General features: G+C 35.3%; 2 protein-coding genes and 1 long non-coding RNA gene across 7 annotated transcripts in view; 1 reads left to right on the top strand and 2 right to left on the bottom strand.

The window, feature by feature from the left end:
- The window catches only part of LOC128240105 (2-oxoglutarate and iron-dependent oxygenase JMJD4-like), a 30,081-nt gene extending 25,535 nt beyond the window's left edge, over positions 1-4,546 (bottom strand). Inside the window, exons 1-2 of one of the 3 annotated variants that reach the window (XM_052956609.1) lie at positions 4,300-4,316; positions 2,353-2,399 (exon numbers count right to left, since the gene is read on the bottom strand). Coding sequence is in view for 2 of the 3 variants with exons in the window: in XM_052956605.1 (XP_052812565.1) it covers positions 2,353-2,935 (583 nt within the window). In the remaining variant the exon portion in view is untranslated. Of the gene's footprint in view, positions 1-2,352; positions 3,092-4,299 lie in introns of those variants that run through there. The other 2 variants (XM_052956606.1, XM_052956605.1) reach the window with 2 other exon arrangements.
- Positions 4,547-8,144: 3,598 nt separating this feature from the next.
- On the top strand, positions 8,145-23,969 carry LOC128240317 (uncharacterized). Of its 3 annotated transcripts, XM_052956913.1 has the most exons (9): positions 8,175-8,314; positions 8,647-8,693; positions 9,109-9,573; positions 9,812-9,923; positions 14,428-14,530; positions 16,189-16,323; positions 17,516-17,686; positions 18,195-18,316; positions 20,963-23,969. In XM_052956913.1, the coding sequence occupies exons 3-9, from the start codon at positions 9,124-9,126 to the stop codon at positions 21,658-21,660; spliced, it is 1,791 nt and encodes a 596-aa protein (XP_052812873.1). In that variant the 5' UTR covers positions 8,175-8,314; positions 8,647-8,693; positions 9,109-9,123; the 3' UTR covers positions 21,661-23,969. The 3 variants fall into 3 exon arrangements, with proteins under 3 accessions (XP_052812872.1, XP_052812871.1, XP_052812873.1); XM_052956912.1 differs by lacking the exon at positions 8,647-8,693 and having other exon boundaries at positions 8,145-8,314; positions 9,818-9,923; XM_052956911.1 differs by lacking the exon at positions 8,647-8,693 and having other exon boundaries at positions 8,145-8,314.
- On the bottom strand, positions 11,672-13,010 carry LOC128240319 (uncharacterized). Its single transcript, XR_008262141.1, has 3 exons — positions 12,624-13,010; positions 12,136-12,233; positions 11,672-11,806 (listed from the first exon to the last, which is right to left on the bottom strand). It is a non-coding gene; the product is annotated as an uncharacterized LOC128240319 (long non-coding RNA).
- Positions 23,970-25,362: the final 1,393 nt, after the last annotated feature.

Raw genomic sequence — 25,362 nt, 5'->3', positions numbered from 1 at the left:
CATTAAGTAACCACACATTTTTTCTGACAAAAAAATAAACAGATATGCATACGCCTATAAACCTTGCCCATGCAGAAACAGGAAAGCAAACAATTACACAAATAATTTTTATTTGTGTATAAATCAACATTAGGCCAAACATAGGTAGGGCAGGTAGGATTTTACTTTTTTTCTTCCTAAAAGGCCTCATGCCAGACCATTATTATCATCATTGGGGAATCGTGTTTAATTGATATTCCTTATTAAGCTTTTTAAACAACATATTAAAACACACAGATGGACCATAAACATGGTAGTGTCAGCACCGAGTTCGTAGGTACAATTGGGTAACCTTAGGGCTGCACTAACACTGACCTTGAACTCATTTTTTAGTAGGATTCAACTGCTGGTCATACCAACATGCCTACCAAGCTTGAAGTCCCTGGGCCTCAGTGTTCTTCAGTTTTTGATCAGAGACAGATGTTTATCTCAAGGTCACCATGGACTTGACCATTGACCCATTGACCTCAAATTCAATAGGGTCTATGTGCTAGTTATTACCAACCTGACTACAAAGTTTGAAATCCCTGGGCCCCAGCGTTCACAAGTTATTGATCAGAAACAGATTTTCAGCTCCAGGTCACCACTGCCATGACCTATGACCTACTGACCTAACTGTGTTCTGGAGGTAGTGGATTCTAGCCCCACAAACATATTGGCCACAAACTAATCAAGATTTCCAAAAGGCGTACATGTAGCTCTAAAGTCTTTATAATTCTGCAAAATTCGCACAAGAGTCTTCATACAGCATTAAACACGAAATATACAAATCAGTCCTTAAAGGCCTAGTACAAGAGTTAAAACCTCTTAAAGTCCTAGTTTAAGAAATGTTTGGCATGATAATCCCCTGCTGTGCATCTCCTGCTAACTGCACTGGTGTCACAGTAGGGGCCAATTTCCTGTGTATTCGTTTATTGGCTCAGGGCCATTTACCGCCCATTTCATAATAAAACTTCTAAAACTACACAACAGGATACTCAGAATTGAAATCTGATAAGGGGGATCAAGGCAAGTAATTTAAGATCAATAAACAGAGGTTGTGTACTATACACAGTTGTTGTTTTTTTGTTGTTGTTTTTTTTGTTGTTGTTGTTGTTTTTTGGGGGGGTCACTTATAGAAGGCTTAAGTTAGGCCTTTAAAGGCATGACAAACCCCTGCTTGCATCTCCTGCAAATTGCACTGATGTCACAGTAGGGGCCAATTTCCAGTGTATTTGTTTATTGGCTCAGAGCCATTTAGGGTCCATTTCTGTTTTAAATCCTCCAAAACTGCACAGTAGGATACTCAGATTGGAGATCTGATAAGACTATTATATATACGCAATTATAGATTCAGATCAATACACAGACGTTGTTTACTATACACGTTGTTTTTGTTTTTTTGTTGTTGTTTTTTTTTTGGGGGGGGGGGGGGGCACGTATACAAGGATTAAACTAGGCCTACAATACAATACAATACAATAAGTTTTATTTCAAGTCGGCAAGACACAAACATATGCAACATAAGCTCTGATGAGCTTTTTAACCGACCGTTAACAAGTGTATATGAGATCAACACGAGTAAAAATAGCTATAAAAGGAAAAAGTATTAGATATTTCTACATTATATATCATCTAAAAGCACACATATTAAGCATATCTAAAGCTGTGGAAAACGCTGCTGATCCTGACCAGTGGCCTAAAAACTGCTATAAGAACTTATGTAGATAAAACACTGAATTATCAATACCAGCACAAAAGTGCGACTGCAAAGAAAAATGGTTTTAAGAAATCAATTATCCCCCCAAATCAGATTTGAGAAGAACTGATCAGCAACTTTCTCACAGAGGGTAACTACATTAGCTAAACATTCTCAGTAACATATTAAAACATTTAATGAAATCAGAAATGAGATTATACGACACATGTAAAACAGAATGGATGTTATGATGTCCTAAACAGTATTACATGCATGGAACAAAAGCAGAAATATTGACTGCAAAGATGCAACAACTTTGTCACAAGCAAGCACAACTCAAAAATAATAAGCACAAGTTGACATGCAAACATACAAAGGCAAGCATAACGCATAAACTGAATAAGGCAGAAAGAAAACAAAATATTATTTGGGTATACGCACCTGTGCTGTGATTAAGTTAGAAAAAGAGAAAACAATAATTTAATTTGATGAGGAATTACAGGCAATGCATCTACAGTTTTGACCATTCCAGGAAGCCATAAGAGATTTAAATTGATTAAAGTTTGAACATGTTCTGTAGTTTTCTGGTAGTGAGTTCCACAGCACAGGGGCAGCATATCTGAAGGAATTCTTACCAAATTTAGTTGTTTTCACTCTAGGGATTTCCAAAATATTTGTGTATCTGAAATTATATTTAGATTTTCTTTTATGTACTAATTCTGATAAGACAGGAGGTGCTAAGTTATTTAGTATTCTGAAAGTTTCTATTGCCATGGTTTTCATTCTTCTTATATGTAAGCTTGGTAAGTTAACTTTAGCTAGTAGGTTATTGTACGATGATTCATAGTCATTGTAGACAAATCTTAGAGCTCTTTCCTGATTTTTTTCCATTTTTTTAGTATTATCTTCAGAACAGAAATGCCATGACATTGGACAGAAGTTAAAATTTGAAATTATAAATGTATGGAATATAGTAAGCTTATTTAATTTACTTAAATTAGACCCAATTCTTTTCAAAACATTAAGTTGTCTTGCTGCCTTTTTACAAATATTACTTATATGAACATTAAAATTTAACTGATAATCTATGTCTACACCGAGCAGCTTAACAACTTCATCGCAGGTAATATCAGCTGGACCAATATTAAAAGTTGGTTTTTTTTCAAAAGTTCTTTTTCCAACAGCTATAGCCTGAAATTTATCTGGATTAGCTTGCATACAATTAAAATTAAACCATTCAATGAGAATTTGACTTTCTTGTTCTAAAACGTTTTTAACTTCATTAAAATCAGGTGAACTAAAAGATAGTGTGTTGTCATCTGCGTAATTATAAAGTGTTCCTTTCTGTATGAAATAGAAAATATCGTTAATAAATACATTAAAAAGTAAGGGACCTAGTATGGAGCCTTGAGGCACACCTTTCTTTATATTTTTCCATGAGCTGACGACATTACCAATTTTGATCTGCTGTTTGCGTCCAGTGAGATACGATTGAAGAAGAGTTGTTGCTGATTCGGATAAGCCATATGCAGATAGTTTACTTAATAAAATGTTATGAGGTAGGCAGTCAAATGCTTTTGATAAATCCATTAGGATAGCTGCTAAGTATAAATTTTGGTCTAAGGCATTTTTCCAATCTTCTAGTAATTTTAAAAGTGTAGTTTGGCAACCATGGCCTTTCCTAAATGCACATAAAAAGTTATCAAAGATACTGTCAAAATAGTCAGAAAGCTGTAAGGACATAACTTTTTCAAATATTTTAGATGGAATTGGTAAGATACTGACTGGTCTATAATTTGATTTTGTCATTGTGTCGTTTTTTCTTATGTAGAGGAGTAACCTGGGCTTGCTTAAGTTTATCTGGGAATACTTGTGTTGATATTGAAAGATTGACCAGGTCTGTTATTGGTTCAACAAGTGACTGCTTACCTAATTTTAATAATTTTACTGATATTTTGTCTGCTCCTGTGGCTTTTTTCACATTAAACTTGTCAATAATTTTAGAGACAGTCCCTGAGTCAGTACTCTTAAAGCTAAAATTACTATCTATGTTTTCTTGTTTTATTTTATTTAAACTTGGATGGTTATTCTTATCAAAAATATAATCCTTCCCTATACTATCTGCTACATTTACAAAATAGTCATTAAAAATATTTGCAACTTCCCTATTTTCAGACACTATTTTTTCATTTTCAGTTAAAATTATTTTGGGTTGTGAAGTACTTGATTTATTTGACAAGTAAGGTTTAATTGTATCCCAAAAATCATTTTCCTTACAACCACCTATACAACGTTCTTGGAAGTAGATGTTGATCGATTTCTTTTTTAGTTTATTTACATAATTTCTCTGTTTTCTATATTTTTCCCAGTTTTTGGAGGTTCGAAAGTTCAAAAATTTATGGTAATGCATTTTTTTGTTGTAAATAGCCTTTCTTAATTCTCTATTCATATATGGTAGTTGTTTGCTTCTTCTGTACATTTCTTTCACAGGAACATGATTATTAAAAACATCTGTAACATCTGATTCAAATTTCTCATAAATACTGTTTATACAAAGGCCTTTAAATATCGTTGGACCTTACCGAAATGTTTTCTTAAATAGGCGATGTTTGGCTTTCCATCGCCCGTGACCCACAATTTTCTGCTATTCCATAGTTCAGTAACATTTGGGCTGAAAATGCAAGGTTTGTTCGGGAGCAAATAGTCGACAAAGAACTTCTGGTACTCAATATGGCTAATGCTGTCAAATACTGCATCTTTGTACGTAAGTTTACGAATGCCATCCATTTGCGACGAAGAAAACATAATTTGTGTCACTCAGATTCAGAGATTCAGTCCTTCGCTTCCATTTTGTATTGATACCCGGACGCAAGCGTTAGAGAGATATTTTTTTTACGGTGAAGCCGGGATCAAAATTGTAAACGTGTAAAATCCGGGTCAAGTTCATTCCCCGGAAAACCCGAAAATTAAAATAAACTGGACTAGTTATATAGCCGTTTATAGCGTTTTATATCATACTTCAATATTACTCTTTAAAAATAGAGTTATAAATATGAGAGTAAACATTCTATTACATTAAAGATATGGTTAAATATGATTTAAGCATTCCAAGGTTCTGTAGCGACCTTGGCCTTTTCATTATCATTGCTTTTTGTCACTCTCTATGATTTAGTTATAATAATTTTGGAATATGTCTATGTCGCCCCAATGTAGATTAATAATGGTGGATAAGGGTAAAGAACTCGTGTAAGATGATAGAGGAGGAAGAGGACGGATAAAAGAAGTGGGAGGGGTAGAATATAGGGGTGAAGGTAGGCGAGGGGAAGTAGGAAGGATAGAACAGAGGAAAGAACAGGACAAGAGGGTAGATGGGATAGAAGAAAGGGGGATAAAGAGGGGGTATATACGAGGAGAACAGGGCAGATGATAGAAAAGGGAAAAAAGAGGGGGAGAAGTGAAGGATATAACAGTAGGAAGAACAGGACAAGATAGTACGAAGGAGAAAAGAAAAAGAGGAGAAGTAAACGTAGAAGGGGGAAACGGTGATAGAAGAGTGATATAGGAAGTAATAAGTGGTGATTGAAAAGGAAATAAGGAAGAGTAATAGGAAGGATGGTTAAGAGAGGAATTGAAGGAAATTAGATGGGAAGGATAGGTAGGAAAAGAGGGAGATAAAGCAGAGTTTAAAAGGTAGCTAAGTCAGGTGGAAAAAATAACCAGGATGAATGGAGCAGGATGGTGAGAAAAGGGAGTAGTAGGTCCATGGGAGATGATCTTCGTAGCATGAAAAAAAGGATATTGTAAAGTTCCCGTAGCAAGCGCGACCACATACGCATGTATGAAATTGGCTCTGAGAGTCAATGGAAAGAAAGAAGAGAAAACAGATCTCGTACCATGCACGACCACACGTCCGAGTGGTGGCTCTTAGAGCCGGTTTCGAGGACCAGCAGCGCTAGTTCCCGTGTAAATTCGTCCAAGCTTTGAAACCTGGGAGATTGTGTCTCAATTGAATACGTAGATGGTTAAATGTTAGATTGTTATATCCTTTTCCGTGGAAATGTATTTTGTGTAAATGTTCGCAGCGGTGCACAGAAAACCTACATGTTATAATATCATATTTTTAGAACGTCATTCTGAAGCGATAATTCTTCAAAAGTGAGATTTCAGTCCTGTTAAAGCAATTGAGTAATATCTTTATGCCTTCCGGTTTGTTTTCTTCAGTCTATTTATATCATCAATAATCTTAATAAATACTCTATAAATAAATGTATTATTATAATAACAATGCTTTACCGTAGTGCGTTTGGTCACTACAATAAAAGATGCGAAAAATGGCCATGGATAAAATAAAGGTTTAAATCTGATGTTGCACTGTTTATACATGGTGTGTGTTTTTAAAATATGTTGAAAATATTATGAGACTAATCATGATAAACTAAAATTGTTTATTAGACACTCATATTTGATGTGATCAGATTTAAACTAAATTGTGTACCATTTTTTAAAAAACAACAACATGTTATGAAAATGTTGGTTTATGAATTATTGAATATTTCGGCGAAAACTGTTAAAAACTATGCTGGAAATAAATGAAATGAAAAACTAAACATTTTTGTCTTCGCTCCTGATCTGGTTAAATATTGACGCATTTATAGCATGACGAGTAAACGAGTAAACGAGTTAAAAAATAACGAACGCAACAACTTACTTAATTAACATTACATACATCGATGCATTGCCACATGGAATAGGTAAAACAACATAATTACGATTGAATCACATGATAATTTTGTCTCTGTCAATTGTTTTACGCTCCAATTTACGAATAAGTTGATGATAAATGTGCGTTTTTAGTATATAACCATAAATTGCAATTTCTCAAGGTCAAACACTTGACAAAATTCAAATTCACGATCAACCCTCCATCATATCTGGTCGTGCAACCTGCTCCCTGGTCGGATGGCCCGATAGCGGTTAGCGGAACTAGCGGAATCTTGAACATCACGGTTGGCTTATCAATTTTTGTCAATTCTTTTTAATCTGGGTGTCTGTGGTAACGCTGAAGGATCAGGGTTTTTATTGGGGGACAATACATAGTAAGGGATTTCTCTGACAATAGTACGTAGCTAAACTGAGTTTAGTTATTAATTTAGTATATTGCTACTTAGGTCAAATTAATCGCTTACCCTTTTGGGACGCTGGTCTAAAAGGCCCATTATCAGAAAAGCCCAGTTTATGAAAGGTCCAGTACCACAAAGGCCCAATTCTAATAACTGTCTGTGACACAAAGTCATGTTTGTTTTATAAACGTACAGCAGCGGAATCTTAATTCCTGGTTCCATTAACATTTATATGTATAGTGACAGTTATTATTAATTTCATGAATTAGCATTTTGCATCATGTTTGGATACAGCGTTATTTAAACACTGGCCTTTTTATCAACTGTACATTCCTGTATATTTTATGTAAATGATAAAACACAATAACAACAGTTCAAAAACACTTTCACACCCGAAGACGATAAACATCTCCGATCTTCACTAGATATTCGGATGCCCGGAGCTCCCAGCCGGTCAATGTAGTTGACCGATAAGGTCCTTATTGCCCTGTCTTGACGCAGACAACGGACGTTGTCCCTTCTCTTACATTCGGATTCTATTGAAATATGTACGCTTATTAAACACCCTAAAAATCACTACTCATTTCTACGACTAAATCAATTTTAAAAACACCAAATACATGCACGTACATCAACAAAGCGAAAATGCGAAATATCCCACATTTTTTTCACTTGCAATAAAATAAAGTTTGAAGATTAACATAAACTCTGGTTGCTGTCCAAAACAATTAAAATAAACGAAATACCGTCCAATAGCCTTCTAGTAATAATATACTAGCTGTGACCAACTCCAAGATACCAGAGAACGTTTGTTTCTTTGTCGTTTTAATTATTGTAACTATATGTGGAATGGGTTCGATTCATAAGAACTCCAATATAGGTACATGTTTACAGTATATATTTCATACCCAAGCATCAAGTGAAAAACAATTTGCCAAAGTTGTCATCGGTCCAAACTGAAAAGTGTCTTAAGACGAATTACCTTGCCGTTCGCCTGTTGCTGGGGAACCTGCCTCATATTCCCAGGTTAGACTTAAAATAGCCAGTTTGGCGGCCGAGGTTTTCTTGAAATTTAAAATAGTACATGTGTAAATAGAAAAAAAAATTAACACAAGTACCATTTTAAATTCAGTATATTTTCAATAAAACAGAGATGGCGTTTGCACTATAAAAGAGGTGTACTAGTTTACCACCCGCGATTAAAATATACTCCAACTAAAATATATGCACGAATAAATCTATCTATAGTGGTATACCGGTCTTAAAGCTTTGTTAAAAGGTACCGCATTTTACACGATGCAAGATGGTCTACTTTCGGTTTCAATGTTGACGTTTCACAAACCTTTCACAACCCTGGGAAACTAAAAAAAATATATAAATAGTTTCATTCTGGATTTTTGATATTTATTTTGAGATCATAAGATATTTGATACTATTCTTTTTTGACATGATAATACTATTACTGGAATCGCTTTGGGTATGTTCTAGAATGTAACCGTAATTGGTTATTTAGTTTATGTCTTTATGATAGTTCTGGCTTCCATAACTTTAATGTTGATATTTTTATTTTTGCTACACGTCCCAAAAGTTAATATATAACGTGTTCGCAGAAGTTCTTTAGCTATCTTTATTATTGCCATATTGACTTATTGGTCCAAGTTTCTACGGTACTGTATTGTTTTGTTTTCCTTGTTCATGCGTGTATTCAATGTTCGCTAATGTTCATATGATCTTATAAATACGTAACACTAGCGTGCTCTAACTTATTATTATGAATTACGCTAAGCAATACAATTTGCAAACCAACAGATTGACCATGAATCCTCGATCAGTGTGCAAGACGATAAGGATATAAAGTTAAGTCTAGAATCTGCAGTAGTTAGGTTGCTATCATTGTTTATAAACTAATAACAGCTGATCACATGTTTGTACAAGTCTAAAATAATAGACGGTAACGTGCCAAGCCAACAAGGCCAAGAGATCCATTCAGAGAAAAGCATGCTCAACCATGAAGGGGACAACTAGCTGGTCTTTATATACATACAATTATCCATCCACACGGAGACATGGATATGCCATTATATATATATATATATATATATATATATATATATATATATATATATATATATATATATTCAGTGGAATGTTACAAGATGACATCTGATGTTAATAACTGGATTCTTCTTATCCCTAAAAGACTTGCTCAAAAAACTTTTTCAGTTTGCTTCAGAAATTTTTGCTACAATTAAAAATTTAATATAATTTCAGATACTGAAGGAAGTCATGACATACTTTGGGATTCGTCGATTCATTGACTTACCAGATGTTAGCAGTGACGAAGATGATGGTTTGGTGTTTGTTAAACATGGAACCATCGAAACTTCTGTTATTCTTATCAATAGTGATGAAGCTGGTGAGGATGTTGTTGTTATCAGTGATGATGTCGTTAACACCGGTGGTCAAAAGCAAAAAGAAAAAGATGTTTTCATTGACTTGTCCGATAAAGATGATACAGATAGTATAAAGAAAGAAACAACTGAAGTGTTTTATGCCACTCGTATATCTAATACAGAATCTGCTAACATTAACAGCAGTATTATCACAGATGGTGCTGCCAGTAATGTTGTCACACCTAAGGATGTGATTATAATCAATGATGATGATGACAATGAAACTGTTGGGCTGCCATCCACTGAGCCGCAACCAAGCACAAGCAATGAAAAGGAATTAGATGTAAGCCGTGTGATGACAAATTATGAAATAGGTGGTTTACACCAGAAGAAAGAGCTCATTTTTGTACAATAAATTATTGGATTACATAACTGGATTTAACTTCAAGATCACTTACATTTTTTATTTATTTTTTATAAGCGTGTTTAAAAAAGTACAAAATGACATAAAAAATCATAATCATAACTTCACATAAAATTGTGACAGATTAATCCATAATTGTAATTACATGGAACTCCAGTTGCAGGTGACAGCAGTACACGGCTATGAGCGATTTCCATTCCTCAACGATCCGCGGACTGTGGAGTTTATTCGCCGGTCCAACACAATTTTCCTCATGCGGGGTCTTTCCGGTATTACACAATATTTTACTATAATTTACGGGGGTAAGTTGGTGACCCGATATCAGATATATGGGGCAAAGAACACATACTGGGTGAGAGCGAATATCCCATATTGGGTCACCTACTAACCTCGTAATGTGTATATCAAGTCGAAAATCTGTGAACAGGGATCAAAACACCAACACTATCTGGAAAATGTTTCATTAATTCAAATCTAATCGAAAAATAGACGCCATTTTCATATAATATAAAAATAAGTGGAAAATTATGGAGCACCGAGTGACCAGTTCTGCGTGATTCATTTTAGAAGCGTGAAATTCTACTATATATGCATTATATAACTGGAGAAATAATGCTTCACTTATTTATTATATATAAATGATAGTATAATATTACAAGTGTTTATACGCCTGTCCCAACACAATTTTTATCATGCATCATACCAGGCCAAAATTCCTTAAAGTTCATAACCACAACAAGCTTAAGAAGTTAACATGGATACTGAGCAAAAAACTGTGACTCTGAATTACTTGTAATTGTAATAACTTGTTTCACAATTGTTGTAAAATAAATAAGTTAAAACAAAAAAGATGGCCCTGTTGTGCCCTATGTAAGCCCCTGGGCCATTACCACACTAGATGTGCCATTATGGACAGAGGGCTCACTTGCGTCATTTTTTAGCCTTGACATATTGCATCCTACTGATGCCCTTTTTTAAAATGAATGTGTCCTCCGGTAAAAAAAGGGATACAGGACTTGGAATGCTGCCTCATAACCACAGTAGTGTGTGTTATTAAGGAGGTTATTCATGTTTATATGATCAGTCATCGAAAAAATATGTGTGAAATTTGAATTAATTCAAAAGTTAGTTTCAAGAATAATACATGTACTTTATCTCATCAAGAACACTCTAGTCTGTTGTAACTCATTATTAAAAATGTGACTTAGAATGTGGTCTTTTACAGAAAGGGTAGTTATACTGTTGGAAATTTAATCATTTAAGGCACAGATTTAGGTTATTCCGTTATTTTTTTGGCAGTGATAAGAGTACAATGGTTCTCTCACTCCACTGCCTTCAGTAGCTTTTCTGTTTCTCTGTTGAATTTGCGGGCTCTTGTGTTCTTAAGCTCTTGTCTCTAGGAATCTTGAAGAAAGTGAAGTAAATATTTCCCTGTTATTTTTCAGACAGCTGTAAGATTACTATGCTGGCTCTTGCGGGCTCTTGTGTTCTTAAGCCCTTGTCTCTAGCAATCTTGAAGATGGTGAAGTAAATATTTCCTGTTATATTTCAGGCAATCCCTTCCCTAAATTTGCCACGAATTGGATGTGGAAAATGGGTGGCAGTTGGTGGAGTATTGAAACGGGTGGCACTTGGTGTAAAACAATGAAAAACAGAATAAAATGGGACTTTGATCTAATTTTTCACCATTTTCCACCAAATGCCACCCCAACGTGGCACTTGGTGGAGTATTGGAACGTTTTCCACCAAATGCCACGTGGCAAATTTTTTCACCAAATGCCACCCCAACGTGGCAGTTGGTGGAGTATTGGAACGTTTTCCACCAAATGCCACGTGGCAGTTGGTGGCAAATTTTTCACCAAATGCCACCCCAAGGTGGCAGTTGGTGGAGTATTGGAACAATTTTCCATCAAATGCCACGTTCAGTTTCTTTGATCTTTTTTCACCAAATGCCATGCCAATGTGGCAGTTGGTGGAAATTACGTGGCACTTGGTGGAAATAAAATCATGGGATTTATGAAGTATGCATACAACAACCTAAGAACAACAAAAAACATTTCTTTGCAGTCATTTAGTTTCATATGTACACAAAATTACAAAGGATCACAGTTGATGGTGAAGAGCTGTCTGCATTTCTACATTTGGAGAAATCCTGAAAACAGTTTTAGTATTATTTATTTTGGAGGTTTCATTTTAGCTATCATTATTCAAAATATATTTCAAAATTAGATGCATAAATAAAATAAATATACTCTTAAATAAGTTTCTTCAGCTTTGGGCCTAGCCAGATTAATACCAAGTATAACAACAAAATGATATACCATAACTAATTATAGAATTCAGCCTCATACATTGAATACATTGAATCATTGCAAATATGTTTTACAAGAGCACTTGTCTGTTGTATTAGCAATGACAATACAGGTAAAAAGTTAATTTAACTACCAGTTTTGGTATTTTGAATATTGAAATGTCAATAACCTGTTTCTTTTCTTTAGTGATGCAGTCATTCGGTTGTTGTTTTCTGCAAGTTTGGCTATACTTCTTCTGCTATAGAAGTCCCCTATTCATATTTCTTTCTGAAAAAAGCGATCATTTTAATAAATCTGTTCAATATAACAGGGTTTGCCTCACAGAAGAATGTTGTTTGTTCTACAATTTGTTCTACAAATGTCTTTGGAAACATGTGTACACCAAGATTCACTTTAATATCTTTATTTTTTCAAAATCATGCAGCCAACAACATGAATTACACCAAGGCTTTGTCAATACCAATAACGATTTTTCTTAAAAACACACACACCCTTTAGATCATATACATCTTCTACATCTTTTCTTGACTGGCATTTAATATTGTTTATCTCACCCTTCATAGCACTTAGCACTTTGAAATAAGTATAAGCTAATAAAATATGATAAAACTATGAGGTCAGTCTTCATTTAAGTTATTGTAATATTCAAATATTTACCAAAAAGGTCTTAGAATCTTGTCCAAGTACATTGTCATCCTTATGGGGGGGTTTTGTCTGGAAAAAATGTGTATAACATTTCTTTATACATCTTCAACTTCATTGTACTAATTGAATGATAATTTTTAAACTTAGTACATTGCTTGACTGAGTATTTGTCAATTATTTTGGAATAAAGTGAAACATACTTGACAGTACATGCATAAAGCTTATCTCTTAGTCAAACTTTAAACAAAGACAAAGAGCCTAATATGTGTAAAAATAAAATAAAATGATAAGTCATGATCTTTTTTGGATGTTAATATGATAAAAAACAACAACAGTTACCTTATAATCAATCCATTTTATTAAACAAAACTGCACAAATTTTTTTCTCACTATTCAAAGTTCCACAAAATTAATGCTAGTAACTGTCAGAAGATTCAAATATTTTGAGGAGATTTTCCAGCAGAGAGGTCATTCCGAGTTTAAATCAAACATTAATGCATCCCTGTACCTTTGGGGAAATAGCAACAGAGCACATGTACACAGAAAACTTAGTTTAACTCATCAGTATCATGATCATGATAATCACCATCACATTGTTGTTGTCATCATCATCATCATCATCATCATCATCATCATCACCACCACCACCACCACCACCACCACCACCACCACCACCATCATCATCATCATCATCATCATCATCAATAACAACATGTTGTTGTTGTTGTCGCCACCACCACAATCATCATGATCACTATCACCACCACCACCACAATCATCATAATCACCAATACCACCACAATCATATTCACCAACACCACAATGAACTACCAACAACAACACAATTGTCAAAATCAACCACCACCACCACCACCACAATCATCATAATCACCACCACCACAATCATCATAATTACCACCACCACCACCACCATCATAATCATTATCAATAGAACCACCAACATCATAATCATCATCAATAGAACCACCAACATCATAATCATCATCAATAGAACCACCAACATCGTAATCATCATCAGTATAACCTGAGCAACATTACCAGTTAGTTTTAAATAGTAGCATATGTAATGATGCTAAAACAGCAGCATGAACAGCAACTGTCGTAAATTCTATTATTATTCCATCATGGTAAGTAATGGTTCCATTTTACAGAACTCTTGAGATTTTCTAAGTCTTTTTTCACCAAATGCCACCCAAAAAATTAACTAAGTTCATTTTTTCACCAACTGCCATATGAAAAATTAACTAAGTCCAACTTTTTCACCAAGTGCCACATGAAAAAAAAACTGAGTTCAATTTTACACCAACTGCCACCTCCAGTTGGGTGGAAATTTCATGGCAGTTGGTGGAATTCTTGATATTCCACCAAGTGCCACCCATTTTCCACCAAGTGCCACCCATTTGCCATGGATTTGGGTGGCATTTGGTGGAAGTTGGTGGCAAATTGAGGGAAGGGATGGTAAGAAATCTATGCTGGCTTTTGCAGGCTCTTGCGGGCTCTCGTGTTCTAAAACCCTTGTCTCTAGCAGTCTTGAAGAAAGTGAAGTAAATATTTCCCTGTTATTTTTCAGACAGCTGTAAGATTACTACGCTGGCTCTTGCGGGCTCTTGTGTTCTTAAGCCCTTGTCTCTAGCAATCTTGAAGATGGTGAAGTAAATATTTCCTGTTATATTTCAGGCAATGGTAAGAAATCTATGCTGGCTTTTGCAGGCTCTTGCGGGCTCTCGTGTTCTAAAACCCTTGTCTCTAGCAGTCTTGAAGATAGTGAAGTAAATATTTCCCTGTTATATTTCAGGCAGCGGGAAGAGTACTGTGGTCCGCTGCCTTCAGCAACTTTACCCTTCATCAGTAGTCTGCTCGGCTGATAGCTACTTCATGGATGCTCAAGGAAACTACTGGTGACTACTTTGTTATGAACTTTAATTCAAATTTATAGTTAAAAAAGTGTTCAGATAAATTTTTATATGGTTTAACTGTAAATTTTGTTCCTTTTTTATTTTTCGAGAGGTCGGAAGGGGTGGGGAGATGTTAGAACTTCTAAAATGAAAGCCATTATGAAAATCAACAGCATGTAGCCATGTACATACATACAAAACATTTAAGCTAATGTCACTCATGATTGACCTGTTTATTCATATGACTGTTATTCATTATGTTTTTACTTAAGCTAAATTATAGTTTACATATTTTTCATGAATTATGTCTCCCCCTCTCTGGGGGAGACATATTGTTTTTGCCCTGTCCGTCAGTCCGTCAGTCCGTCCGTACGTCACACTTCGTTTCCGATCGATAACTGGAAAACCGCATGACCTAGGATCACCAAACTTGGTAGGGAGGTTGGTTGTGAGGTGTAGAGGATCCCTATTGTTTTTGGGGTCACTAGGTCAAAGGTCAAGGTCGCGGCGACCCCCAATATAAAAAACATTTCTGCTCAAAATCTTGAGAACGGTTTGACCTAGGTTCACCAAACTTGGTAGGGAGGTTGGTCATGAGGTGTAGAAGATCCCTATTGTTTTTGGGGTCACTAGGTCAAAGGTCAAGGTCGCGGCGACCCCCAATGTAAAAAACATTTCCGCTCAATATCTTGAGAATGGTTTGACCTAGGTTCACCAAACTTGGTAGGGAGGTTGATCATGAGGTTTAGAAAACTCCTATATTTTGGGGGTCACAAGGTCAAAGGTCAACGTCGCTGTGACCTCTAATGTAAAAAAATATTTCCGTGCAATATCAGGAGAATGCTTTGATCTAGGTTCACCAAACTTTGAAGTGAGGTTGGTCATGATGTCTAGATGATCCCAATTGTTTTGGGGGTAACAAGGTCAATAGTCAAGGTCGTGGTGACCTTCCATGTAAAAATCATTTGCGTGTAATATCTTTCACATATGTTTACCAAAAATTGTAGAGATGTTACTCGGGTGTACAAGACCCGCATTGTTTTTGAGGTCACTATGTCAGAGGTGAAGGTCACAGACACCTGAACATAAGAAAAGGTTTCCGATCAATAAGTGGAGTTCCTATTGCCTTTGAGTCTTGAACTTTTGCATGCTGGTAGGTCTTCTTGGGCAGATGATCCGTATTGATTTTGGGGTCACTGGGTCCAAAAAGAGAGTGATGATGAAAAACGGTTTCCAATCAATAACTTAAGTTCTGCTTTACCTGGAGTCTCCAAACTTTGAATGCTTGTAAGGGTCATGCAGTAGTTGGGGTCACTGGGTCAAAGGTCAAGTCCACAAGGGCTTGAAGATGAAAACCGTTTCCGATCAATAACTGGCGTCTCATTTCAACTTTCGTGCATTTTGTTTATTTTGTTTTTTGTCCATAAAAGACCTGCCGTTTTTTCCCTGAGAAACAGCAGCACTTGAAGGCCTTTGCATTTTTATGGTAAGTGTCTGTTTACTAAGCCTTCGGGGGAGACATGCGCTTTTCTCAAAAGCCCATTCTAGTTTTATTTGGTTTTATATAGTACCAAAATAGTACAGTTGTACAAAAACAGGTTCATGTGATTATTTTTCTTCTCTATTTAAAGAATGGAATTAGCATCATCATTTTTTTTCAGCTGGGACCAGAATAAACTATCAGACGCTCACCAATACTGTCAGACCCTGGCCACACAGACTTGTGACCAGAAGTGTCCAGTGGTCATTATAGACAACACCAATATACAGCGATGGACCATGGCGCACTATGTCAAGTAATCTAATAGGGCTACGTTTTGGAAATCCCTTAATAATTTCAGGGCTTAAGGGATCCGACCCACAAAAAGGCTAGATTTGGTATAATTTGAAAGGATTTTGCTTGCTGAATACTAATATGTCAAATAAATGGCAGAAAGTGTATCATACATAAGGTTATTACAATTTACATATAATTGCTCTTTATTTCATCCAAGATTGTATATAAATAAAAAAAATACAATATTTAAATGCAGAAAAATCTTGTATTATTTTTCATTTCATCTGAAATTTGATGTACTATTCTATTTCCGCACACGTAGGTGGCCATCGTATTAGGGCACTTATTGTGTGATCAGTTTTTGGAAGTTGTTGTAATATCTATTTCACAACTAATATCTATTTTGGTAGTCCAGGCAAAGTCTATTTGATATTGCTTTAAAAAAAATCAATTCTTTTTGTGACACTCACAAAACTTTAAATTGACATTTTTGATCTCAAAATAATTTTGTGTAGGCTGTTAAGATGAATCCATAATCCTTTCAAATAATACCATAATATATATATATGTGGGGTCACCACATATATCCAAAATTCTCATATTTGTTGACTTGATACCGTTAAATATATTTCACAGAACATTTGATATGTTGATAAAAATTATCCATTCGTAATTTTGCATCCGCACTCTCTATTTTGCCAGTGTTTATGTTTTTTTTACAAATAAATAAAATAATTACATGTAAAATTAAGTCCTGCGTAAACTTTTCATGAGGCGACTATTAATTAATTGCTGGATTTTCATCCCTGTCTGTCCCCCCTTTTTTAACGCCGCCACCTAAATTTTATTGACTAAAATAGTATTGTTGAACTGGGCTTAAATTTTGTTTATTGGTCTGATACTGTCTGGAACCAGTGTTTATTCACACAAGCTGGTGTCGCTGCAAACATTCACCTATAAAAAAGGAGAATGATGGTGTTCATGGTTTATCTGAACATATGTGTATTATCCCTTGTGCAATAAGAAAGACGTATTCAATGGTGAAACAGTCAACTATGTAAAATTAAATGTCACCTTCCACCCTTATTTTTGAAAAAAAAGGGATGAAAATCTTGAAATGTTTATTGGCCTAACAATACTACATAACAATATATCAACAAAAATTATACAATATTTATGATTATACATATAAAGTTCTTTTGATCCAACAGACTGGCCCAGACGAGCCACTACTACCATATCATAATAGTGGAGCCAGAAACGCCATGGCGGTATGACCCGGATATTCTCGCGGCTCGCAACTCACACGGGGTGACGAAGGACATCATTGCAAAGAAACTCCAGAGTCTACGTGACAACAAATGTCTGCCATACTACTATGGGTAAGTGTTGGGACAGAGTTGATTAATGTAAGGATTGAGAAAAAGGTGGGTAGATTTTCTTTCAAGTTTTAAAGAAAATATATTGGGGACAAAAAATATTATTTGATATTGTCTATCTGGACATTCGACTAGTCCCCTGATTTCTGTTATACACAAAACATTTGGCTGTGGATGAGAAATGTAACATATTTTTTTCTTTGTTATTGCATTTTATTTCAGCTTTTGAGTACCCAAAGTATATATTACCCATGTTGCTATGCCACTCGTGAAATATGGCTTCTGGTGCTCAATTGGTTAATTTTATCGTGATTTTACACAGAAACAAAAAACTGTCCTCTGTATATTGACTATTAATTTTTTAAGTGCTTTCTAAAACTGATTATAGTATGACTTGTAGCCTGGTTAATAAGACAATTGCCATAGTCTACGTACAGACTGTGATGGATAATAATTTAGTATTCAAAGAACAAGCAAGTACTATTTTAAAAGTATCAAACTACATTTTAAGGTGGTTCATCAGTCAGCCTGGTTCCCAGCGGCTTGTTACCATGTTGATGGACACACTGGGCCAGTGTGTGGCAGAGTTGGGGCAGACAGGGTCCATGTCCGGTATCAGGGATCTACTCACAGGTACATCATTGTAGACATCATTTTAGTGGGTCTGTTCTTTCGGAGAAGAAGTTTTTGTTATAGCGTTGGTGTAGATGTAATCGTCCGTGTCATGCAAAAACTTTAAACCTTGGCTATATCTTTATAGGAGTTTTAAAAAGATAAATGATTTTCAGATGAAACATAAGATACATGTTTCCGGAGAAAATACGCACATCACTTGGGCTTTTATAACTGTTCAGTTATGCCCTTTTTCTTCAATGTATACAACAGAACAGTATTGGCATTAGCTCTGGAAAGAACTTGTTTATAAATTCATGACACTGTCTAACTAGGTGCTGTTGACTGGATTGCGTATCTTAATTACCTATTTTTACGGAGTAACTAAACTTCAACGATTTACCACATGCCAAATGCATCATAAACACAACATGATAGGAGTTTGTTAAGCTCGGTAATGAAAGTCTTTAAGAAAATGACTTCTCTAGGTTGATTCATGATTTTTATCATATGAAAAATAGTATATGTGTTGTTAACTTATCTGGGGGGTTTTAAAGTTATTGTGATGGCCATTATTGTCAACCTCTTGATGCAAGAACTTTAACCATGGCAATAATAAAACTCAAAACGGTTCAACATATTTACATGAAACTCTAAAGTTACCAAACACACATGTAGTACATGACCCATATCTCTAGAAATTAAGTAATTTTACAGAAAAAGCAACAAGCATGTGTTGGCATTTGCTAGCGATGCAATTGTTTTAGCTCAACTATTCAAAGAATAAGGAGAGCTATACTACTTACCCTAGTGTCCGCGTCAGCGTCACACCTTGGTTAAGGTTTTGCATGTAAGCAAGTCATTATCATAGTAAATACATTATTTATTAAAACTTTTGATATTTATTCCCAACTATATTTGCGTACTAGGTTGATGAAGTGAGATAACATTTATTTGAATAAAATGCAAATCATGGGCCTTGCATGTAAGCACACATAGGTTAATATCTCGGCAACAACTTGATGTATTGCATTGAGACTTTATACAATGGTACTCATCCATCCTGATCCAACCAACTTAATTAACCAAGTTAGATAACTTTAACAATTGCCCTTAATTATTCGACTTATAAATTCTGGTTAAGGGTTAGCATGTTACCACGTTTAAGTTCATATCTCAGCAAATACATTATCTTTTGCATTACAACTTTATATATGTATTCCCAACTATCTAGCTTACTAAGTTAATGAAGTAAGATAACATTTTTTTCAATATAATACCAATTACGGGCATTTATAATTTGACTTATAATTCTGGTTAAGGTTTTGCATGTAAGCACACATAGGTCAGCAACTACTTGATGTATTGCATTGAGACTTTATACAACGGTACTCAACCATCCAATCTACTTAAATAACCATGTAAGATAACTCTTGTTTGCATTAAATTCAAATAGTGGCCCTTTTTCATTTGACATAAAAATTCTGGTTAAGGTTTTGCATGTAACCACTTTCAAGTCAATACCTCAGCGAATAAATCATTTATTGCATTGAAACTTTATACACAGGCTCCCAACCATTCAATCTCCTTAATTAATCAAGTAAGATTATAAGTATCTTCCATGGTCGAGAGTGTAAGATAGGTTCATTCTAACCCTGCGCGAGGGTCGGGATGAATCTATCTTACACGAGCGGCTATGGTAGATGCTTTTTCTCCCACCTCAGTTAAACAAAATTAAGTAAAAATGTATTTTTTGCTGGAACTCTTTTGTGCTTAGTGAAAATAATTGCGTATGGATATGCGATAGCACGTGGTTGTCATGGATATGCGCACAGTGATTCGGGTTATGTTAACAGTCAATTAGATCTTTAAATAGTTCGGAGGAGAGTGACGCATTATTTCTTGAAATGCACGTGAAAACTGTTTTATAGTGACATTTGAAGCGAGAAATAATTAATTAGCGTTCTAAATATTGCTACAAGACAAGGTTTCCATGATGCTACAAATGACAGTCTTCAACAAGGGAGGTAATTATAATGTGACAACTGTTAAAAAGGAGTTCCATACAGGCATTTTATCTTCGCCCGTGGGCAAGATAATAATATCTAGCATGATTAAATTAATGGATCTACTTATCTGAGGTGGGAGAAAACTCTATCTTGCATATTATATAATTTTTGCCCCTTTATTATGCGATTTAAAAATTTTGGTCACGTTAACAGTGATCCATGCATGTTTGCCAAAACTTTTCAGTCCTTACATTGAAAGTGGCGGAATAGTCGAGCCCGCTGTCTCTGTGACAGCTCTTGTTATACATATACTATTGCAACATTGAATGTGGTTGTCTGCAGTGTTGCACTTTTATGACGTCTGCTCTCTTAATTAAGTCTGTCTTTTCCAATCTTTACTAAACTTGGTTACAATGTTTATTTACATAAAACCTCACCAAGTTTGGTTAACAGTCAGATGGCCTTATCACATCTAGAAGTAAAGGCCCTAAAGTGTAAAAATTTGACGCTATTCATCTTGTCTTCTCTTTAACTGGAGCATATTTTCTGTAAAATGATAATTACTAATTAATGAGAAAATTAAGACTTACTGTGTGGTACAGATGCTATTTCCATTTCTTGATTCAAATGTTTTATTTTCAATCTTGCTGTTTTACAGATATGCTCAACAGATACAATGAGTCTTACACAGAACCCAGGAAGATGCTTCATTGTACAGCCAACTATTTGGGCAACAATGCCCAAGACCCTTACCATAAATGTAACAATGTCGTTACTTCCCTTGGTAAGGCATTTGCCATTACTATCTCAGGATTTGTGTTTAGCCGGAGAGCAATATGCGCAAGAGTGGACCTGTACTGGGAAAATGATGAAATTACTGCCGTAGGGCAGGATGGTGGAAACAAGGCCAACTTTGAAACTGCCTCCTCTAGCAAAAAACAAAATACTGGAGGTTTGGTTAAACATAACAACAGTGAGGTGCCAGGGGAGGTAAATCAAAATGACAAAGATATTGATGATATGTTGAATCTTTTTGTAAAACCCGAAGAAGAGGATCTTAGAAGCAAATATGAGGGGCAGAAAAGAGGGGTAGGTTACAATGATAGGCAGAGACTTTTAAAACATGGTTGTAGTGCTCATGTGACTATATCCTATGCAAAGACAGGGCAGGCCAGGCACAGCGGGGACGATGTGCTGAGAATCGTTGAGATGGATTTTAATGGGCAGAATATTGGAACGGCTGAGACAAGCATTGGGAAGGTGGTGGGGTATGGAGGGGAGATGTGTGCGGTGACCTTGAAACGACCTGTCACATTAGACAGTCTTTTTCAGGGCTTCTATAGTATGAGAAGATAAAAAGTATATTGTTGCCCAAGTTGATCCTATTAAAGCATTCAATTTTGTGGGACTATTTTTTTTGCACATTAAAATAAATGTAGATCATCTGTTTTCAAAAGAAAATATCCTACAACATGTATGTAGTGTCATCTAAGCTTGATATTGTCAGTCTAAGCCAAGTTGAGCAAAAACTAAAAACAGTCTAAGATATTTAACAAAATTTAGTACAAACGGTTACAATAACGATACATTAGAGTATCAAGGCCCACCACCAACTTAAATGAAGAAGTGGGATGTACATGTAGGTCAACTTGCTTATAGTCCTATGGCCTTTTGTCAAGCCCACTTGCGGTAACTTTGACATATTCACCACAATGGCAGTTTAATGTTCATGCGTCCGTCCATCTTGGTGTGTGTCTACATTTCCTTTTGGCTTGTCTTGGATGTAACTTGGCCAATTAAGGGGATTTTGGTACAAGTGTTCACCATGAGATGATGGAGTGTTGTGTACAAGACTTATGTACATGTAGGCAGGTCAAAGGTCAAGTTCACACATGAGGGTCATTGGTCAAAATGCTGTAAGTCAGTCATGCATTTGGCATTTGGGGTTTTAAAATTACAAATGTTCACATTAAAGACTGTGTGTAGCTGACAAGACCCATGTCTTAAGGTCAAGGTCACAATCAAGGATCATTGGTCGAAATCCTTTGAATTTGGGTTGTCTGGGCAATAACTTGGCCATGCTTGCGGGGATTTCTAAATACCTTGGCTAGCATGTCACTTGCAAGACCTATGTCTGTAGTTCAAAATTCAACGTCACACTAAAGGTTCATTAGTCAAAATCCCTTGTAATGTGGCTAGTCCGGGTTGCAACTTGGCCATGTATTGGGTTGAAACAAAGTAACAAATTATCACTTAGGAAGATGGCGTGTGGCATGCAAGACTCATGTTTGTTGTTCAAAATCATACTTGAAATTCATCGGTTAAAGTAACTTGTACGTTGTATACATTTTATAATTTAATATAATTAATTAGAATGTTTTATGTAAAATCCTAGTGACTAACTGTGGCTTAATGACTAAGAGCTTTGTGTTCCTTAATAATAAACATTTTGTATAATATGTTCTAACTACACATATTGCATTCTATTTTGTACTAACAAAGCTTTTTGTTACCGCTTTTTAAATTAATCATACTGTATGTTCTCCTATGTGTTTGTAGTTACAAAGCGCCCAAGACAAACAGACAATGTTGTCCTTTTCTTTTCTTTATTTCCACATGAAATATTTCCATTAGGGTTTTATGTAGTGGTTTTGACAACATTAAGGCAAAATAGTCCATGATGTACCATCAAATTATCTTAATTCTTTAAAAGTAGTTGTACTTGCATTAGTATTTTAATCAAAACAACTTTAAATCAAATCATTGTCTTTTTATGTATCAATTGTTCCTTTATCACGACTCATACACTCTGGGACACTTTAATTTATGATCATATCATACGATCTCTTTTTGTGCTGATAGTTTACAGAAGTAACAATATTCATTTCCAAACAAGGGCCCATTGTCAATAACTTTGGTAAAGTTAACAACATTGTAAACGTCATCATTGTTAACTTTCAAATTGTTACTACTTTGTAAGTTTAATGAATATACTTGTGATCTGCAGTATTCCGAGACAACTTTTTCAACTGTTTATTTGTTATTGAAATATATGAGCACTTTATCAAGTATTTCATGTCTAAAAGTTAACAACAAATTTCGTTTATCACGTTGTTTGTCGTACTTGAACAAAGTCCTGTGGCCGTGATTATGAACGGTCTTAAATTAAAGTTCAGATTGAAATTGCAAAAATGCAAATTTTCATTTCATTGTTATTTTCCCTCAAGTGATGAAATTTGCTGAGTTGTAAAATTGTTTGAAATTGTACAATTATTGACATGTATTTTTGTAAAACACATGGTTAGAAGACGGTTCTTTGTAACTTAATAAAAGTGCTTGTCTAAATCTAAACTCAGACTTGAGACTGTTTGTAATCATGGCCCAAGAACAATTGGCTGTAAATGTGTTACTGGTCACCTTAACATATCTTCAACAGTTAACCTTTTTAGTAAACATAGTTTCTTAACCTTATGATATTGCGTTGTTCACTCCTTAGCAAAATGGCTCCTTAGAATAGTAAGCAGAATTCCTTCTTTGAAATATTAATCAATGTTTATACATGGTCTACTACTGGTGCAAGTGCTTAAAAGGTATTTATTTATTTCCTTTCTTTTTCTAGTAATTTCTTGTTAATTATGCACCAGTCAATTGTAACCACGCCCCCCCCCCCCCCCCCCCCCCCCCAGGTCTGAGGGTATACCGGGGATAGCTGGGGAAATGGGCCATTTTTTACCTTTCAGGTGGCCCCGCAGTGCCATGTGAATGCGGTGGTTTTGTCTTTGCGCAAAATATAGTGAGGAATTTGCCTTACCTAGGCCCCCTGGGGTGCGGTGGCATTTGGCGGGGATTTAACCATCAGTTCGTCCCCGCAGGGTGGAGATTGTAACTGAGGTTGGCTGTACCGAAAGTCAAAGTCCCCGCTATTCCCCGGACCTGGGGGGGCCGTGGTTACAATTGACTGGTGCATTATTACCTGTTATTTATTTTATTTTTTCGAAAGGTAGCTTTGTTTTTAATGTAAGTATGCCCTTATGAAGGTCAGCATGGCCGAAACATTGGCAGGATTATAAAGTGTATGTCTTCAGATATATATATATATATTAAAATCTTGTTTTATTATATATATATATATATATATAAGCTGTATTTATTAAGAGAAAGTTGTTTAAAGTTTGTTGTTGTTCATTTTCTCAAAGTTTATAGTGTGTAAATGGCATGTTTTCATTTATTATTATTATTTTAAGTTTCCAGATTTGGGACTTATCTTTTATCACTCAAAATTTATGTTTGTAAGACATGTGTATGTATTGATTTTAAATACGAGTGTCACTTTGAAATAGGTTGATAAAGAGGCAACATACCATTTCAGAGTGATTCGGAGTGATTTCTAGAAAACAGTGAAACTAGTGTAAATTCTTATCCATTATCAGTACCCATATTTTTCATACCCAAAAAACTCCATCTATGGTATAAGAGTGGGGTTTTTTTTTAAATTGCATTTATCTCAATTTTTTTGTCTGCATCCTGGATATGATAGTGTTCTATACACAGTGATGTACGGTTATGGTTATCCATTATTTGTACCCAGGCAGCTATTCATCTAAAAAAAATCACCATTGAAAATATTTTGTAGAGCAGGGCTTCTAAAAGTTTGGAACCCTTAATTGGTCTGGACTGGGAGACATCAACCATATTAGCCATTTTCTGTAAGTGCATAAGGTCTGGCAAAGTCAAAATTGAGCCAGACCGGCAAATTGTTGTTTTTTAGAACCCCTGTTGTAGAGTATTCGGAATATCTACGGTAAGCTCCAACGACAAGAGTCAGCATGCAGACAACAAACTTAGATAACAGCTTATTACCTACATTATTATAAGTATACCTGGAAGACTTTATGTATTTGAAGTTCATTAGTTATCAGTTGCAAATTAATAATCAATTACATTGGGCTGAATGTTCAAAAATTTATAAAGTTAACAACATTGTTAATGTCATTTACAATGTACAATGTCATTTTAACTTTTTAAATCTTTGCTGCTCTGGAAAATTTATCAATAAAT

Source organism: Mya arenaria, chromosome 7 (genome assembly GCF_026914265.1).
Source record: "Mya arenaria isolate MELC-2E11 chromosome 7, ASM2691426v1".
NCBI lineage: Eukaryota > Metazoa > Mollusca > Bivalvia > Myida > Myidae > Mya > Mya arenaria.
The sequence above is the reverse complement of the archived record's forward strand: the minus strand, read 5'-3'. Positions and strand labels throughout refer to the sequence as shown.